The sequence below is a fragment of the Crassostrea angulata genome, chromosome 3, assembly GCF_025612915.1.
Source record: "Crassostrea angulata isolate pt1a10 chromosome 3, ASM2561291v2, whole genome shotgun sequence".
NCBI lineage: Eukaryota > Metazoa > Mollusca > Bivalvia > Ostreida > Ostreidae > Magallana > Magallana angulata.
In genome coordinates this window covers 12429639-12448235 of record NC_069113.1, presented here as the reverse complement: position 1 = coordinate 12448235, position 18597 = coordinate 12429639, and the positions used below count along the sequence as shown (strand labels likewise).

At 32.8% G+C, this 18597-nt stretch overlaps 1 protein-coding gene across 1 annotated transcript; it reads right to left on the bottom strand.

Moving 5' to 3' along the window:
* Positions 1-6697: 6697 nt before the first annotated feature.
* Positions 6698-15559, bottom strand: LOC128177462 (visual system homeobox 2-like). The gene is made up of 5 exons (XM_052844171.1): positions 14984-15559; positions 11528-11618; positions 10557-10680; positions 7689-7869; positions 6698-7339 (listed from the first exon to the last, which is right to left on the bottom strand). Exons 1-5 carry the CDS (start codon positions 15366-15368, stop codon positions 7056-7058), a joined length of 1065 nt encoding a protein of 354 aa, XP_052700131.1. The 5' UTR covers positions 15369-15559; the 3' UTR covers positions 6698-7055.
* Positions 15560-18597: the final 3038 nt, after the last annotated feature.

The following is an 18597-nucleotide window of genomic DNA, read 5'->3' as shown; positions in this document are numbered from 1 at the left end:
TAATTGGCGATTGTTTTGTAGTATGTCCCTCCCACCTGTTTGAATTTCAAATCCCTAACCAAATAGAGACGGCCAAGTGTTTGTCAATCATATAAACTTTTGACGGCTTTATAACGATTTACCGGGTCAAATGAAAGAAATAAACACGTATTCTCACTTCTAAGAACATCCCGCTGCGCTGATTTTTACGGTTTGTTCAATGGTGTTGGATACAGACCAGTTGGCATTTTAAAAATACGTTTTACCTACGGAATTTATCCGAGTCAAAAATGATTTTGAAAAATTATATGGATAATTGAATTATTTAAAAAAATATATATGTTTTAAGCTTTTGTTTTTATGTGAAGGAGTGAATTCAAGAGCCGGTTATGATGCAATGCAATTGGCACTCGTTGCGAACCTGTAGATTCTGTTTTGACGAGGGGAATGAAATGTGGTAATTGTCCCTTCTGTCCGATTCCTGGAGAGGGAAGAGGTCCAATTATCAGCAGACGACAATGAAGGGACATGGCTTCCCGCCAAGCGGCGCGGAAACGGGTATCGACTAACGTCTTGACAACTGAAAAAATGTCTGTGACGTGTTGCCAGTCATCAGAATTTGCCACCAAAAGTCCATGTGACTAAGGTGATAAGTTCGCGCTCCTTTTCTCTAAATATGACACTTCAAACATTTAAGCCATCAAACTATGTGGTCAATTTTCTAACTTCTGGCACTTTAAAATATTTTTGTCTTTGCTTGAAATCTCTCCAAGTGTGTGGTTGTTCTTCGTCTAATATATGTGGCTTTTTTTATTATTAAATTTCATTTTTATCATTTCAGCTTTTGATAACAATTTATAAAGTTTATCGAATACATTTTTCGACACGATGAAATATTCGGAACACGAAAGGTGTATAATGCATGTATAATCATACATTCTCATTCGAAATGTTCTTGCTGTTATTATATTAGACGCATTTTTTCTGATTTTCTACCAACAGTCCACGAAAAAGCAATATCAATTGAAATATATATGAAGATCTATTATAAATTGCTTTTAGGTAAATGTTATTTTTTTATTTAGAATAATGCAAACTTTCACATCTACGTTTATCCATTGTTCCATTGGCGATTTTCGTATAGATTGTCGCACCTCTTTCAAAACGTTTTACAACGTACCCAGTAAACGTTTTGTTGTATAGTATTTTTTGATTACTGAATTTTATTTTATCAAATCAACTTTTGATATTGGTTTTATATAAATTTATCAAAAATTAAAGTCGAATTCTTCTTTTTATTAGATAAACTGAATTTAGTTTTTATAATATAACCGTATATCTAACTTTAGAAATATTTTGCTTCTAATATTGTAGAGACAAGAATATTTTTTTTTGTCATTTTCTATCAATTGTACCTAAGACGCAATCGTTAGAACATATATGAAGATGTTTGAATATTGCTTCTAGATATTTTTTTTTTTTAATTTACAATCAAGATCTTAAATCAAGATTTGCTTATCATCTCTTTTTTTTGGTGACGTTTGTATAGACTACAACGGACATGTATCTAACATTCTGTTGTCAAGTATTTTATGAAAATTAGTTGTAATTTTAAAAAATAATTTTGACTCAGTTCTTAGAAAAATTGATGTGACAAGTTTATTCATAAATTGTATATAAAAGTATCAAAGTTTAAAGTCAGTTGATCATTTGATCGGGCTTCCAATGCTACATATATACCGGTATATCTCCATTTAAGAATTAGGTACAAGAGAAGAAGGAAATGCTGTTTGATTGGTTAGCTATCTGATTGAGTCTGTTCCTTTTCTTTCCGTTAATAGGATTCACAGGACAAACCGCTATTCCTTTGGAGTTGTGCCTACTTCTAGCAGATGATCCCCCAGTCAAACAAACAGCTCTGTATCTGTTGTTTTGAAACATTAAAAACTATTAATACTCTTCTAAGTAAACGATAGTACTATGTACGCGCTTATCAAGCTAATACCTTACATGTATCTTTACTTATTGTATCGTAGTATTATCTAGCATGGCGGTTTCAACACATCAAGTCCTTTTGTCTGAAAAGCTTATGAAATAAATCTAACCCGAATTTATTTATTCATTTTTTGGAGTTGCGGGTATATCTATACTTATGAAATAATAAAATTAGCCAATAACCTAGACCTAGAAATACTGCACATGTGAGATGACGTTCGTAAACTATAATTGCATTTATCTTAACAGCAACAGTAACTATTGTTAATTAAAACACACTTTTATTTCTGTGATTTTATCTAAAAATCGAATCCTCTGTGCAATCGGTCGCTGTAAAGGTGGAGTTCATGCATGCCCTCATTAGATTAATGAGGGCACAACGTAAAGTAAGTTCATTAAAGAATCAAGACAATGCTGACTGTTATATATTGAAAGCACAATAATAGGTATCTATTTCAAAATTCAGAGCAAGGCCCATGACTCAAAAACTTTAAAAAACAAATATTTCAAAATCATTGAAACAACGGAAGTAATGTCATCATCAAAGAGAATGAATTGCAAAAGGGTCTCATTTCTAATTTGATTAGGAGAGGTGCAGTTTTCCCAACTTATTTTTCTAATATGATAATAACTTAGATGTACTGTAAGAAGACAACAAATTCAATGACTGTAATAGCGCAGGTAAATATGAGAAAATTTCAGATATATACAAGATGTGGTAATGATACTTGACGGGTCTGAGAGATTGAAGTAACAATATATTATAGTTATGTAATATGAATATATATGTTATTGCTGAATATGTCGTTAGAAAATTGATTCAAAGTATACATGTCAATAAGGAGGTAATGATTGTTTTAAAATCAATGGGACCAAATTTTCTTCAATTCAATTCCAGAAGAAGCTTAAAATGAGTAGTCGATAATTATCATAGAGGGATTTCATCGGACACATACATGTACGTACATGTACTTTTGATCAGACAATATATACACAAATAAATAAATATTATTGGAGAAAAAGAAATGAAGCAACCGTTCCTCGACGGCTTTTGCTAAAGATAATTTAGTTGTTATCTTTTAGAGTCTTAAAAGTAACACGGTAGGCGCTGGCACGATAAAGAACCCGGGTCATTCCTGAATACGGAGTTTCAGATTCAATTGGAAATGGTCAGTTCCTTCGAGCTGTGACTTTTTTTCAGAAAATAAATTTTTTTTTATTCTGAACTTCAATTGTATGGTTGCCGCGATGCTTGCAGTTGGTTATTTTATCTTTTGGGTTTTTTTTACTATATATTTTTACAATTTTTATTTGAAGATTAATTTAGCTAAGGGAAAATATGTGACATCTCAAACAGGTTTGTATTCGGACATTTGCGGATATATAATCTAAATGTCCAATAAATGGTGAACTTTTCCTACTATTATAAATGTGTAAAGTTTGAATTCCCGCGCGCGTGTGCTGGTATCCTAACTGATGTGGTGCTCTAATTTTATAAATAAAATGACACTAAAGTGTTTCTTACACAAACTCTTTTTAGGAGGTCTTTCGTTTTGTTTTTGTCTTGATTTGTTTTTTTTTTTTGTTTGCTTTGGTTTTTGTTTTGTAATGTTTGTTTTTTGTCAACAATTCAATTTATTATAATACATGTAGTGTGTTTTCTCTTGAAAAAAAGATAAGAGGATAAAAGAATAAGAATTTGAATGAAAACTACAAAATATACAACATAGTATTGTATTGAATTATTATTTGAAAAAAAATCTGCAAGTTTTAATTTGAATGGAATTTGTTGCTACATGAAACGACAAGAGTTATTTATTTTTTTAAAGTTCAGTTTATATGCAAAGAATTAATTTATTTAAAAAACCCAAATAAATGTAAGTTTTTAAAAAATACGAATACATGTACTATATTTATAGAGGAACCTCAGTTATACAGAAATTTCCTTATGAATCAGGACGGTATTACGATGACCTTAAAAACCAGACTGGGTATTTGATCCTAATTATCTATAAACGGATTAACGCGAAAGAGATAAGAAGTGATTCATTTTGTTTTGATATCCGATCGCTATTCACGTTACAAGGCTCTTAAAATGCAAAGTAAACAAAAACACATGTGGAGCTATGCGCTCTGGTACTGTATGAATGTTCGTGCGTACGCATTCGCGACTGTCTGGAATAGTATGTTTATAGAACACAGGGCGTTTTAATGTCCCATGTTCAATGATTAAATCGATGTTTGGGTTTACACGTGTATTTTTATCCCCGTCTAACAAATATCTGGGTTTTATTTAAAGCCTTCAATTAACTACAGAGATAAATCTTCCTGCAAAATGTTGCATTACTCTGCATGAACATTGATTTATTAAATGAAACAAATAATATGCATATACAGCTATACATAGCTACATACTAGTATTAAAGATCATTATTCCAATAAAATTAATTTGATGTTCCGCTTTGAAAGGCAGACTTATTGATGGTCTATTTATAAATATGACATGTTGTAAAGCCCTCCCATTGACTTATCAAATAACCAAGCACCTCGGTCCAAGACAGACACATGTACAGTTCTTTGATAGGCCTATTGATTTCTTGAATAGGAAAATGGGCGGGGACAGCACCAATGGCTGCCGAGCTCAGTAACTCACGTACGTAATAGTTGTTCTTTATAGCCAGGGACGACGAAAGGAAACGGTGACAGAAAGAAGCAGCTCTAAGAAGATATAGATATTATAAATGATGAAATCAGAATACTGAGAGCAGGCTATATGTGGCTAATAATAGATAATAATTAAATTCATTGACTTAGAAAAAAAAAACCAATTTAACTATACATTGTAATTCAACGTGTTTTATTTTGATACGAACAACAACAACAAAAATATCATCACCACCACAGTCTACAAACCCGGCCCACCTTTACTCTCTATACGACATTTATATCCGTACATTTGTTGTGGTTATACACTAGCAGCCTCTAAAAAAAAACTAAAAAAAGACTACTATATTTGTTCCTTATTTTATCCTGATGCCTGTTTTTGCTTGTTTATGTTTGTACGTATATTTTTATTTTAACCAATAATACACAGAGCAAACGAAAAAACAACCATCTTATCACTGTCCATGATCTCGTTGTTTAATAGTGAAAACATCGCTTCGAATTCATTTTAATCTCAAATTTTTAATTTCCAAATTGAAACTGGTCCGGGTTTGAGCATTTTTTTTTCTTAATTGACAGTTTGCTGATGCATTTTAATGGTCAACCATTGCAAATTTTGAATCGGTCAAAGTGTTATTTTCTATAGTTTCATCCACATAGTCTAATAAGACTTATCATCGTCTGTTTTGCTTTTTTTGTACATGAACTACCAAAGGATTTTGATGTTCATAGAATAACTTTGCAAGTATTTAAGGGTGTCATATGAAGCAGTTAACATTTATAACATGCATATACTTTATTAGACATCAGTTGCATTTTGGCGAGTTTATTTATTTTTGCAGCACATTGATTTTAACATTCTGCACAAAGTACAATTTTCTACCTATAATTGCTGCTCTTGAAGTACATACATAATAAGGCGATCGCGATAGAATATACTGCTTGATTACAGGTCATTCGTTGAAGAGTTGTGGCCTTAAAATCTAAGTGTATTACCAACCTGCCTTTTTTCACGTATCTTTGTATTTAGCCTCTAAAGTGACGTTACTAGAAATCCAAGTAAAATAAATAAAACATTTTCGTCATGAAGATTTTTGTATATAAATGTCAAATTTGATGCCTGAATTTGAAGTGAATTGATTTTACTTAAAATGAGATCAATAGCCAATCGTTAACTATTTTTCTGTGTCTTTTCTTTTTCTCATTTCTCTTCTTAATTTATCTGTGAACATTTTTACTGAGGATCTTGCGCACGCTCTTCTCACTATAGGCCTTTAATGTGTTTGTGCTCTTCGCGAGAACACGTTGATTTTCTCGACCAGCAAAGTTAAAGATGACACATTTACATCCAATACGCACCCTTTTTAATGTAAAAATGCAACATATTAAATTGAAATTCGGCTAAATTACAACTTACCTCCTCCCCACAGTTTTTTTTTTCAACATTTCCCCATTCAGAATCAATTCAACGTGAATTATCTTTCAACAAAAGAGCAACATACAATTGATGAATTAACGACGCCATGTATTTTCCTTTAATGAAAGATTTCTATACGCTCTATAAGTTCGAATTCTTTTCCTTTGAATACGTTTGGAATGAACCACTTCATTATGTTCAAAAGAGTTAACTGGTAAACTTTCGTAAACGTCTCTCTTTCTTTCTCCTTTGTATTTGTGTCTGTCTGTCTCTCTCTCTCTCTGTCTTTCTGTCTGTCTCTCACTCATACTTTTCAAAGCAGTTTTTAAGAGTATGGTCATCTTTGATATGCTGTTTTATAGTACAACTAATTAACGACAATATCTTTTTAGCCTTAGACTTGTAACTTTAACACCTTTACTTAGAACGAACTACATGTAATACTAACAGGTATTTGTGTACGCATCTATGTTATGTATATTATTTCATCCTGCAAACTTGATTATATCACCCGATCCACAATCAATTATTTATTTAATACCTCTATATTTTTCTTTGCATTTATTGTTGCTGTGACAACCAATATCGTCACATTGGGATAAAAGTCAACGTAATGAAAACTTTAATGACATAGAGTACTGCATTTTTGTTTAATCATCTTACATATATTTTGTTAAAAAATATGATTACATAATACTTGTAAAAACGTGCAAAACATTCACAAATGACCCTATTTATTTTGCGATCTAACAATGACACTTTATTGGAAAATAGAATTAATCAATCAGTATCTGCTTTGTTTTATTTACTTGCAATAAACTCAATAAGAATGATTATAATGTAGTGTATGAATGATGTTCATGCAATTTCAACAACAACTTTCCAAAAAATAATCATTCACTCAAATAATATTAAGGTTACAATATTTCTTCATGCGTTTTATAAATCATCAAGAATATAATGACTATTTCATAAAAATATTACACAATGACACAGATATTTAAACCACTTCAATTTCTTCATTTCCAAGTGTTTTGTCTGATTCTGGATCCTCGAACCTGCTATTATATGAACTTGAATTTCCGTCCTCACTTTCCGTGTCAGACTTGTCACAAAGTTCTGATCCAAATTTTGCGTTATGTTCCTGTGCTCGAGCTCGCAAGGTTGCAATGCTTTCAGACCTTCTTTCATCTCTATTGCGCATGTCCGGAGATGACGTATCTGATCTGGTTTCATCAACACTCTTAAATTTTTCTGCCGCTTCGATGGATTTTTTATGCATGCCTAGATTATAAATATAGCAGGTTTCAATCTATTCACAATAAAAAACATTGTTAGGTACAATTTGATTGTCGTATGCATGAAAAATATTCGTTGAAAATCTTGCCTTAAGGTGGTTTGACAAACCAATAATTTGATAGATTAACTAAAGTATATTTTTGAAATGTGAATTTGCATTTAAAAGACCGATATAAGCTTTCAATTATTTCATAGGAATCATTTTGTATTTATTAAGAAAAACTTAAAAAGTTATTCCTGCAAAGGATATGGTATCAATCAAATATTATATTGGTGTGTCGAGCAACCTTAAATGAGTTTAATTTAAAAAAAAACCGCAAAAAGCCACACATACTCAAAAGCCAAGGTGCACATGAATTTGTGACGCCATCTTTAGCACTTTTAAGTATAGTATCCGGAAGCGGAAGTGAGTGTCGTACCATGGCCCCGTACAATCCATACTCCGCCATAATGCTGCTGCGGCCCCATGTCTTCTCGGTCTTTCGCCACTTTGCTCGGCGATTTTGAAACCAAACCTTTAATGAAAAAAATCAAACTCAGTGTGTTAATTCGGATTAATTAATAAATGATGCTATATTAAAATTTAAACTATAGCTTTCACAAGTCGCAGTTAATTTCTACGTTAAAATGCAATACGCATTTTAGTTCACCAGAGTCAATTTGTTGATTTTAAAAGTATGTAATTAGAACCATTTTAACAAGGCCTTGGACTTTCAGAAGACGGAACAATCTGTTTTTTGTGTCAAAACAGGTTAAAAATGACGCTGGTTTCAAGCGAAATATACACCGATTGCGTAGTCTCAGCTCAAAAGCCAGACAAATCTTGTTGATTTCAAAGAGCCATTATAGCTGTGGCTAGCAATGAAATTGACATTGCTGTTTGACACATTTACCCAAAGTCCAAGCTCTTGTTAAAATGGTTCTAATGGAAATGAACAGCAACTTGGGCCTCTTTGGAGGCATTCATTTCATACTCGTGAACTTATGAAATTCTCAAATCCTACCTCAATATTAACGTAGATAAATTGAAAACCTTTTAAATTTGACTTATACACCAGACCAAACGGATTAGAAGATACTCAATCACATTCTTGGTCCTGATTCCCCTTTTATTATCATTATTTTGCTTATTTGCTAGCATTTGAATATCCTATTGCCGCTGTATTTATTCTTTACATGGTTTCATATACATGTAAACGGGTTATACGTAAGGGTGATTCATTCATCTATCAATCTGTTCATCAAAGGAAGGATAACTCGATTTCAATACATATCGAAAACGGTTAAAGAGTTTGTCTGTTATAAACCCTTGGTTATTGTGTTCAGAATTGAGTTACAACAAGGATCGCAAGAAGAAACAAAATTTTGTTTCATCTTAATCCCATTATTAGTGTTACCTCTCTTAATATTCAATATGCCTGTGTTTTGTGCTTAAAAGCCATTAATCATATACGACAGAAAACGAGTTGACAACCTAATTATTATCTTAATTGCATTAGCTGGTGTCTTCCGTACAAAATGTCTTTTAAATTTTCCGTTCTAAATTACAAACTTATTAATTGATATCCTGGCACATGCATCGCACAAGACGCTTTTGGTTTTGCGGGAAAGCTCGTGCCGACGGACTCCGGTTTCCTCAGTAGGGGGTTCCCAATTTCTAAAACCAAACCATTAATTCGCATTTCACAAATAAACTTCATACCGCACAGCTACATACCGATTCTTAATAAGGAGTAATTAGAGTTTAAAAGAAACGATGTTTTAAACCAATTATACGACGGAAGAAAGGATTTTTCCGATTTAGAGGCACAAGAACCTGCAGAATCTTTTTTAAAACAGATTTAAACACACGGCACTGCTATATTTACAACGTATTTTTAATATTAAAAAAATTCTAACATCATTTTGTCATTTTTAAATATTAATTTTATATGGCGCTCGTCGATCCATCATTGTTTCGTTACTGCTATAAGACGTATGTCCTTCGCAATAAAGCAATTGAATTAAAGTTACAAAGCTATTTGAAATTTCTTTTTTTACATAAAACCTAATTTTATTTTGAGTGAGTAGATACAACGGATACAAATCTTATTTGAGTTACACAACTAAAAGGTTTGTCACCGAGACCTTAAAAAGGAAACATTTTATTGGGTATGTATATTGCATGTCTTGCACCTCTTCAAATTTGAATTTACAGGATGATCCGTTTCACAACTTAATGAGCTCTGGAAACTCGCATTCATGAATTTACCGGGAATTATTCATTTTATCCTCTACAGAATTGAAATCTTGCGGTGATGGATCCGTATGTTTTACGAGACCCGCAATTAAAGACCTTTTTATTAACAGTAGCAATTTGTGTTTCTGGTTTATTTACACGAATGAATTCATAGCTAATATCCTTTTAAATGTGTAATTCCGTTAGATGGGAACTGGCTTGCGATTCATTTCTTTTTTTCTGGATCATTCTCGGACCACATAGTGAAGTTCAGCAATTAGATTTTCTATTCCGGTAGTTTGGACCGTGAAAGAATAATGTGCAGAATCTGCAAGTGCGAAATTCGATGACATTAGAATCGTTCTCCAAATAAAGCCATTATGATCTGAAGATTATTCTAGTGATCTATACGTTGCTCCGTTGTCTCTGGACTTAACACCAAACCATAGAAATCGTGTTACTTGAAGAGATGCGGATGCCCGGTTTCCCGCCAATAAAACCAGGAGCAGACGATCCCGCGCTCTACAGTTCTAAGCAATTAGCTTTTAATTGAAAATGGTCACGACAGATAAAATTGCATTAAATATAACAAATCTATTAATTGAAATCACATAACTGCGGCAGCAATCACTTGAGAATACTGCTAATCTATTATGATACAAAATGGATCGATGTTCTCGGGAGATTTGATTGTTGAGAGGTGGACGCCAGGACATGCGTACATAGTGACATGAGTGTGAGTAAATCTTCTTGGTGTAACGACTATGTCTGAGAGAGAGAGAGAGAGAGAGAGAGAGAGATTTCTGTTTCATCTTGACCATTAAATTTTTAAAACATCCTGAAACAGTATTTACGTTTCCTGTTTCTGGGGGAAGTACCACGGATTATTCTATGTTTTACGTTCTATTGGTACAACGTTTCTTAAATACTTAATAAAACTTGTCCCCAAAATAAAAAAAAAATCTTGAAATACATGTAGTTTACCTGTATCCTATCCTCTGGTAAGCTTGTTTTCAGTGCCAGCACCTCACGTGCATACACGTCCGGGTAGTGGGCGTCCTTGAAAGCTTTCTCTAGTTCCTCTAGTTGGTAACTTGTAAATATTGTTCTGTGTGAAAAAAACAAAAGTTGCGTACCTTTAATAAGGTGTCCCCTGAAGTCAAGATATAGAATGATCCAAAATATGCCTGAAATAATTTTAACCAATCAATCAATATCAGCTACTCTTAAAATGAGTAAACGCAGAAAAATAGTGTCATTGCATATGATAAGGGTGTGATTTTTAGGGATGGTTGGGGTGCTATATTTGAGGTTTGGAGATAACTCCTTCCTTTGTATTTTATTAATTTTTCTTTTTGCCTTGGAAATACCACGATATGTCTCGGGAGATCCGCTATGAACATTTTGCATATTGATTGTCGTTAGAATGACAAATTAGCTGTTATTTGTCTGGCCCGGTCCCTGCACCATGGTTGAACTAATGTTGCGTTTTGAATGCTGTCCTGGATATCGTGTTATATTTTCCATCTGATTGTATCGTCACCGGCTTACAGGACTAATCTCCGCGTTAGATCTATTCTCCTTGCAATTTATTAATTGCCTGATGACATTAAAATTTATGCCTAATAGGCTAATACTCTTCTGTAAAATTGTACAGCGATGCGGAAAATGCTAATAAAATCGTCGATATTAATTATACTGTCTTCCAAGAAAAAACGAGAGTGAGCGCGGGGTTTTTCTGTGATCTGGCTGGCTTTCCTCACGCAATTCTCCATCCTTTATCGAATTCAGAAAAATGATCAAGAACATAAAAGAGTAGTTTCCCGAAGATAATTCAAGTTGGTTCTCTTACAATAAAAAATTGAAGTCTTTTAATGAAGGTTTTCGTTTTGTGGAATTCTCTCTGGGATTCTTTCTATGTTTTGTACAAAATGGCAGGGACAATATGGCATTACCTGTGACGTCGCTTCTTCTTCTTCTTTTTGCCGACAGTTTGTTGTTCTGTGGTCTCGTAGCCGACCTTTTCACTGCTCGACTGTTCGTGTACTGCAAATAAAGATTCTGAATAAGTTACATGTATTCTACCCAAACCATATAAATATTTATTAATAATAAACTTATATCTATAACTGCTAGATACAGGTACCCATGTAATTTTTTCATACCATTTTATTACTTAGCAGATTATGACATCAGTGGAATGAACCTAATTTCCTTTACAGATATTTACATTCTTCAAAATTTTGTGCTGCAATATTTTTATTTCAAAATAATCTGAAAAGGACGTTACCCTGGCGTCTGTTTATTGCATGACTTTCACGTGAAATTCATTTCAAGTAATTTTAACATGGTTTCCATACGAAGACTTTTTTTTCTCAAGTTAAGTGCATTTTGTGATAAAGCATGTAAACTTCATGTGAAGTGAAATTTATAACAAAATTTTCTGTCAATTTCAGATTCCTCTTTTTACGGGATACTCACATGAGACGTAATTCGCTGTCTAGTTTTGAAACCTCCATTGTATATGCGTAATAAATATTTAGGTAAACTGTTGTCTAGAATTTGGATCACTTCATATATAATGCATCTTTTGTGTTTGAACATGTAGTGAGATTTATCGAATATCATTGCGTTATTGGCATTACATTTGAAGCAAAAAAAAATTTTTTGAAAGAGAAGCTAACATTCGCTAATTATTTAATAGTAGAATATTAAAATTTTCATAGGTTAAGTACTCCTATGTGGTTCTGTTTTGCAAAGTCAATGAACGCTCTGTCCATCAAAAATTATTTTTGATTTTAATTTAATTTAATCTTAATTTTAATCATGCTTTCACAACATCACTGTAAAACACTTGAAACCTAGTCCCTAATAATTACTCATTATGATTTTCAACTGTAAATTTAGAAAGAATACAAACGTATTACAATCACATTACAGATGTAACATTTATATCCATTTATGGTTTCGTAATTCGATTTTAATCCAGTTGTGTGTAAATATCCGTCTTTGAAAGAAACTGGCAAGATTTATTTCAAAGATACTCTCTAAAATGTAAAGGGAATAAAGATTATCTGACGAACAAAATAAAAATTAAGCTATTCTGAATATCTCAATAATAATTTAACGATACAGAATACGTAGTATACGAATTTATGACTATTTATTTCATGATTGGATCATAAATTCATAAAAATGTCTTGGTAATACTGTACATGTTCTATATGTCCTGTTTTATGACAATCGTAAATCATTTGTATCAGGGTGCACGTGAGAACTTAGTAAATTGTTAGAACTTGTGTTCAAACGCACTGTATATTATATATACATGTACAATAAAATATGTTCAAACCAATTTACATGCACATGCATGAAAATGGAGTTTATTTTCACCAGAAGCAAAGAATAAAAAAAAGATTCTTAATAAGAAATGATTACAATATTGCAAATTCGAATTAAGTTGGTAGGTTTCTACCTATATCTGCAAATATACGGGTTAAAAACTCTTTTTGTGAATATGATTGAAAAAAATGTCAAAACAGAAAATAGACCTATATTGTATTTCCTTTTTCGTGTCAAAAAAGTGTGGTTTTTTCAGATTGTACCAAGACATGTTTTTATGTCAGCATGCATTTTCCTTGTCTCTTTTATTTTCGAGTCATTCATTTTTTATTACAATATATACAAAGGGTGACTTATAAAATGTATTCTCTGACTTCAAATTCAATGACAACGACCTTCCATGTAAATCCATTCATACAGGGAATAATCCCGGAACATGATTTCATCGTGATTACCCGCTAATAACGATGATCAGCCTCGACATATTGGCTAGGTGAGATACACAGAGGAACTCCAGGTAAATATTCTATTTAATCAGCTACCCCCAACACACGTAGATATTCGATACTTTGAAAGAATACGACATAAAGGAAGAGAGGAAGACCCCACTTGGGACCCGCCGGGAGCAACCCTCGAAGGCCGAACAATATTACATCGGCATTTATCCATATTAGCAAATTAAACTTGGAATGAGATTGTCAATAGAAGGAAATTACAGGTGAGTGGATAACGAACTCAATCGTGTTGTGTGAGAGGAAACAGTCAGAGCAGGTTTCTGTTACTGACATGGGTAGAAGTTTCTCTAAGCGCAGTAATAAATACATGATTGAAACAATGGAAAACTCTTTATTTTCGTTAGTTGATGTCCAGTCACAGATTAGATGTTGGGCAGTGATTTGTTTACTTTGCGTACCTCAACATATACTTACAGATTTCTTGCTCTGGTTGTTTATTTGTTAATGCATTAAGTCGGGAATATTGGCAGGAAGCATCCGAACGATTAGCAGGAAGGTGGTCTCCTTTATTTACAAGACATCGAATTAGCAACTGTCAGATTCTTACTTGTACCAATTAACCATTAAACTATTTTTCTTGTTCTGTAATTTATGTATTTTGGGTAAATGTCAAACTTGAGAGACCAGTACAATCATCATTTAATATGTATATTAAAATATATTCCTTATTTATTATTGTGTCATCAAAATGCATGTTTTTATACCTTTAAGACGCATCCGTGAAATTGTATTGGCATTTAGTTTGTTTCAAAACAGTAATTTTTTCTATTCTGCTTCAAAGTCAGAAATATATAGATATGTTAAGCATCTCTAATTCCAAGGTTTTTCTTTTATTCCAAGGTTTTTTCTCAGAAAAAGAACGTCTGAATTTTTTACTTGATTTGGCATTCTTTATTCTATTAGTAAGATATGTCATACATATTGCAGAATCATTATTTGCTATTTAAATTTTACATTTTATAAGAAATACCATCTGTATATTTACAACTTGGATGAATAAAAATAAATATGTGTTTTGTTTAAAAAATGTATGAATTTTGCGAACTATTTTCATAAGTTTATCAATAAAGGTTTGCGCATTTAACGAACACTTCAAAGAAAAAAAATTAAATAAATGTGATAAGCATGAGCTTCAGTATCCATGTGACAATTTATAAAGGTAAAAGAAAGAAATCTAGGTAAAACAGGCACAGAAGCCTATCGGTATCAATAAATAACTTGCGTTTTACGTGTATCTTTATCAATAATTTTCAAAATGTTTCTTTAAATATACAGCCGTAAAGAAATGAAAAATAGATGCCTTATCTATATTTGTTATCCATTGTTTCACTTGGTTTTAACAATGCGCTATTTCACATTAAATGGTATTACGAAGAAATGGTTCGATATATGATTTATTCATTACACAATGAAATTTCGGATTACGATGATAGATAAGCCAATATATCTTGAATAATTCATCTTTAAAAAAGCAAACAAGTAAAATATCATATCTCTTTAGAAGCAAAGGCTAAAAAAAGAGTTAGGAATATTAGATAAAAAAATCTACCTCACCTTGCTTGATATCCGTTTTTGTGGCAGGGGACGTGAGATTGAGTACAGAATGAGCTGTGCTAGTGAGTGCACTCAAAAACGAAGACCGCCATGACGAGTAGGGGGGAAGTGGGGGACTGTCTTTTAATCCCGACCCCCGGGACGCCTCTAGAGAGGACGACAGGTAAGGACCAATCATGGCCTCTGACACTCTCAACCTCTCACTCTCCTCATTGCTGCCTAATCCCAACAACTCCTGAATGCCAAAAGGAGACCTCTGGGGTAACATTCTGTCCCGGCTCCCCGGTCCCAAGGAATTTGGCGGGAAAGTGTGAGCTGACAGTCCTAATGGTGCCGACATTCCCAAAGCAGCGACATAAGTCGGATTATGGGCAAAGTTCATCATTTTTCCCTCAGTTGTAATAATAAGTAAATTCACAATTTAAGTTGAATGGCAAATGAATATTTTTCAAGTAGATTTTTTAGGGCAATTTTTACGACTTAGCTGGTTAGACTTCTCAATACGGACATTGCAATGATCTGTTGATTAACACGTCAGATTGCAATGTTTTGAAATCTTTATACTACGAGGATTTGATTATATTAATTTTTGTTACTAGCGAACAACGCATCCGCCCATTGTATTGGCAAACGGATAGAAATCTCTGCCAATCAACTATTGGTATTCATTCGTTAGAGTAGCTGAGAAATCGACTGGCTGAAGCTAGCTCTTCGCCGCCCTACTCGGCCTACTGGTCGCGACTTTTGATAGAATTATTCTATTGCAATTGTATTCAGTGCTTTTCTATTGTTTTTCTTGAAAAACTTCATATTTTAGATACACTTTGCATTTATTCAACATTAATATGAAGCATCTGTGTCAAATTAAACAGTCAGATAGATTATCGATATTAATAGAAGAGTAAATAATTAGCGTTAATTAATGAAGAATATCTTTGTAGACATAATGTGGTGCTAGAATATAACGTCCTTTTCAAGTCTATTTAATTATTACGCAGATAGAGAAATTCTTATTTAATTATCTTATTGTAAAAAAAAAAAACTTGTGGAAATGACACGCTTCATAATAATAAGTTGTTACTGTAACAAACACGCGCTTATGAAAGTTTAAAACAAAAAATACAACAAATTAATAAGGCAACATTAGAAACGAATGCATTGTAGATTCCTGGATTTTACATTTCTGTAATGACATTTTCTTTGCGTCTAGTTTGAGAGCAAAGTCATTAATAGCAAGAAAAGCTTAGGATTGGGGGACAACGATTGGTAATCTGTTCATTAAAGTCATATCAAAGTACTTTTAATTGACTCAATTTGGCTCTGAACTGCTTCTTTCATCTTTGTCTTTCCTAGGAAACACACGTCGCCTTCGTGAACGCTCCAGAAATACGTCCTAATTGACGTTTTCTGGAGCTTATATGGAGGAGACAATACCGTATTTTGGAAATTAACCAAAACTTGACTTGCTTTCTGGTTCATTTTTTCTACAATGCCGCTAATTCTACAGTATGGAGAAAACATTTGTTTAAGAATGAAAAGGGGCACGTAAGCATTAAAATTAGTTGGTTATGAAAAAAAGCCGATTACACGACCCAATGCCTTACCCGGAATAATGACATCGAGTTCCGTTTGATGTATTTAAGGGACAGGTGACTTGTGCGGCTTGAATTACACCCGCTGAGTCGTGCAACGGCGCGTGCATCTACCCTCCGCCCCTCCCAATTGTTGGGGCACCACCCCGCGGGTGAATATGCCGCTACCTCTTCTGCCATTTACGCTGGTTGATTTGAACCGATAATTTGGCACTAATTATTCAAGTATCACTACTCTAACTAAGGAAATGTCCTAGTAGAAAAACCGCGGGTCTTACGCTCGCCCATGTAATTAGTAGCTCTACATCCATGTGTTTACTTTGTTGGATATTATTAATCAGAGTTTCAAATTGACGTGTAATATGACTTTGGCATAACGAACCGTTATTTTTGTTTCGCTTCTTTTGCTTTTAATATATGATAAATTTGGACTTACCTGTACTTTAATTTCAATATGAAAAAAAAACGTTGGCTTATTTTAATTTTATTTTAATTCATGTAACAAGCCGGGTCACCGTAGTAAAATGCAACTGGCTCTATGTAAAACAGTTCAAACATAGACGATAAACTCCATTTCATTAAGCAAAGCACACAAAAAATGGCGGAGAACGAAGGATATTTGCATATATAGATAAAGTAAGATGGATTGGTTTTAGTTGATATGTTCATACTAGATAAACATTAGTATATTCATTATATCCAATATACATAACATATCTTAAACGATGAATAAACGAGTATGCTACATACAGAGTGTATGAGGTAATAGAGAAATGCATTGAAAATACTTTTTTGAGAAGCAATCTATAATGATAAAACGGGGAAAACGCCTTTGAGACGATAACAAGTATGCTTTTAATTTTCAGATTTCATAAAAATGGTTTTATGGTAAAAAAAAAAAATTAAGCTCATCAAAGACCTTCCCTCTCAGCGTAATGAAAGGAAGTCGTTTCACCTCCTCAAGCAAATGAATTAATCTCTTAGAACAATGGAGGTGAACGATAACTGCATTGGGAATTTACCGGTTTATTCTATTTATTTATTTATTTTTCAATAACCCCATAAACTCCATAAATACGAAATATAGCTAGTTTGGCTAGTATAACTATATAAGCGGTTAACATCTGCTTGACAAACCAGCTGTAGTTGACATAGTTAGCTATCAATATTAACCGAACAGATATCTTTGCTTTAATTTGAATAATTAATTACAAATTAATCCAACCATTCAAAATCTTTAGTTTTCTATAATCTAATATGACGGTTTCGATAAGCATAATAAATAATAGAACTTGACGCGACAGAACGAAAATCAATGTTTAAATGAATGAAAATGAAACCTATCTACGGGTACAACGTATTGAAAGAGTGCGTTATTACTATTACACAAAAAGTCTATACTAGATCAGACGATACTTATTATATATAAAGACAACAAAAGAATAAAGTATAAGATACACACGCGCATACACAAAATAATAAATAAAAAGAGCAATATAACTGCACGTGCATGATATCTCTTTTAAAATTTTAAATAACACTTACGCCATATGAATATTGTACATTTACTTAACAAAAAATAGTAGGCATAAAACGCTGAAAAAATAAAAAAGATACTCTACAAATTGTTATCCGGACTCTTGCCATATTTTACATGCATAACTATCAATTGCACGTAAACTAAATTAGCAAAATATTCTGATTTATCAGAAATAGCTACATGTATCAGAAATAAAAACTTTTAAGGGGCTCATCATTAACGTTCCGTAGCTTCAAACATATATACCTGACTATAAAGAACTTTCTGCTTTTACATTCATTGGTACGGTCAATTAGGTATACATTGTATGAATCAAACGTTAACTCACTATAGTATTGAATTGTTCGCAAAAAAAATGCCTTGTTTCTCTTTGAATAACACACATCTATTATACGTTCCTTTTTTCAAAAAGAGTCATACTAAAGCAGCACATGTCAAGGGGAAAACCGTGCGTACCTCACAATGGCAGAAATCAAATTACT